Source organism: Gadus macrocephalus, chromosome 1 (assembly GCF_031168955.1).
Source record: "Gadus macrocephalus chromosome 1, ASM3116895v1".
Classification (NCBI taxonomy): Eukaryota; Metazoa; Chordata; class Actinopteri; order Gadiformes; family Gadidae; genus Gadus; species Gadus macrocephalus.
The window spans coordinates 25,253,272-25,255,720 of NC_082382.1; the positions used below are offsets into that span (position 1 = coordinate 25,253,272).

Here is a 2,449-nt window from a genome sequence, read left to right on the forward strand (position 1 = left end):
AGGGGTTGGAGGTGGTGGTGGAGGTGGCGGTGGAGGTGGCGGTGGAGGTGGTGGTGGTGGAGGCGGAGGTGGAGGTGGCGGTGGAGGTGGTGGTGGAGATGATGGAGGGCGGGAGGAAGAGAGAGGGTGGGGTGGGAGGTGGGTGGTGGTCATTAATGCATGGATCCATGGAGTGAGTTCAGTACATGAGAGTAAATACAAAGTAAAGAGTCAATAACGTTGAAACATGAGACAAATGAAGAGCAATGGAGAGGAGAGGGCTTGTGGGGCCAAGTGATAAAAACATGGCAGTTCATGTTCTGAGCAGATTATGTGAACATGTGTGTTTGTCAGCATTTCATGTGGGTCAGGGTCAAGGCATGCACTCGATGTACTACAGTAAACATAGGCCGTACCACGACGCACTGCTGCATACAGTACATATAAGGCATCATCCGGGTTTACATTCAATGTCCCCAACCTCCAGCCAGGGGGTACAGGGAGCCAAACCTCAAGGTGTGTCACCCTCCATTTGTTACAAACGAATCATGAGATTTATTCAAAAGCTGCACGTAACAGTTGCATGCACACTTGTCTATTTGCGAACTGTGGAAGTGTGTGTGGTTGGTGACTGGTTTCAGCAGCCTCATTTGGCCCGAGTTCAAGTCTGATTGGAATCTGGGGCTGAGTGAGGCTGCACACATGTTGCATAAACCAACACACGAACGCAGTGTATGAACATGTATGTGCGCTTGTTTCTGTGCATGGTAATGCTGGATTTTGTGTTGTGCTGTGTTGTGTTGTGTTTTGTGCACTGGCCTCACCCCACGACGACGATGACAAAGTCCAACATGTTCCAGCCGTTGCGCACGTAGGAGTTCTGGTGCATGACGAGACCATAGGCAACGATCTTCAGGAACGTCTCTATTGTGAAGATGATGAGGAAGGCATACTCCACAGTTTCCTGCACACACAGAGGGAGAGGAGACACAGTTGCCATTTTGATCAAGTATGGTTTCATATATATATATATATATATATATATATATATATATATATATATATATATAAACATGAATGTATGAGCATTTTTCATCAAATAAAACTAAAATATTAATTTTTTGCATACTCATGTCTTTGTCCATGACTTCAAAGTCCATGACCACAAAGAATACTACAGGAAGACATACAACATTACAACTATGCCATGCACGGCAACATAAGGCATGATAACGTGAGTCTTGCGTTGGGTGACTCAAATGAATATGCCCTTGTGGTCTTGTTTCACCCTGTATTATGGACACAAACCACACTCATTGTTAACACATTAGAGTTAGCTTGACAATCAATTTAACCAACATAATATAGACACAAGCCTCTTCTTGCATTTCACTATAGCCTGTGTTCACAATTAACGTCCGTACTACAAGATTCTGTCACAGCTAGGCCCAATTCAAAGGTCATGCAGCTGCCAGGGTCGACTATGGGCGAAAGCCCAGACACACAACCAGTGCGTTTACATTCACAACTATAAACCAATCATATCCTGAGTGCACAGTGTTTATTTATTAACTGTCATTGAAACACCTTGGGTCAGTTACGCAAATCAATTTATTCCCAGAGCATAACGGTTAAGACCCGAAGATGACTCGTTCATCATCTGTTCTAATTTGTCATGCAAACACCTCAGAATCACCTCCCAACAGCCCAGAACCCGCGGATTCACCAAATACATAAACAAGAACGTGTTTACACATTCCCTTCAGTTTCTATCTGTCTGTCTGTGACTCTCTCTCCCAGTCTGTGCGCAAGTGCTAGAGGATTTGCTGGTTTGAATGGCTATTAAGCCTAGCACTTTTCGTGTTAAAGCTTGGGATTTAGCCCACAAACACACATACACACACACACACGCACACACCCACACACACACACACACACAGACACACACACACACATAGACACACACACACACACAATCAGACTACAGATCTTGAACAGAACACTTGAGCCATCAACCAATCAGAGATCACGTGCCGAGTTTCGACAAACCAGTAAGAGCACATACTTCAAGAATAGCCAGACGTGATAAATGATCATCCATAATAAGCCCTGAGCTTATGATTATTGCAGGGATTACCGTTACATAAAGAGGATCCACTGACGCCAAAAATAAACATGAAAAATACCAATATTTATCCTGCTGTTCGGTATGCCTCTGTGTGTACTCTTGTGTGTATTGAACTCAGCCAATAAGGGAACGGTGGTGTGGAACCTCTCCCTATAGGGTAGCAAGCATAATGGGGAGCAGAATGAGTGTCGTGGCGATGGTTGTGTGTCTCTCCCGAATGTCTGCAGCTTACCTGTAGCAAATAGTGAGCCAAGATGCCATGCCCATACATCAGCTACTTAATAACATGACTGGATGCAACTTGTCTGGGCAAAAGTGTCTGGCGCCAAATTAATTAATTAA

The 2,449-nt window shown here is 44.5% G+C and overlaps 1 protein-coding gene across 1 annotated transcript in view; it reads right to left on the reverse strand.

Annotated features, from left to right (window-relative positions):
- LOC132464151 (voltage-dependent L-type calcium channel subunit alpha-1D-like) overlaps positions 1–1,296 on the reverse strand; it is a gene marked incomplete at its 3' end in the record, with an annotated part of 18,790 nt that extends 17,494 nt beyond the window's left edge. The window contains exons 1-2 of the mRNA XM_060060374.1: positions 1,288–1,296; positions 804–943 (exon numbers count right to left, since the gene is read on the reverse strand). Coding sequence (XP_059916357.1) covers positions 804–943; positions 1,288–1,296 — 149 coding nt within the window. The remainder of the gene's footprint in view (positions 1–803; positions 944–1,287) is intronic.
- Between the last annotated feature and the right edge of the window lie 1,153 nt (positions 1,297–2,449).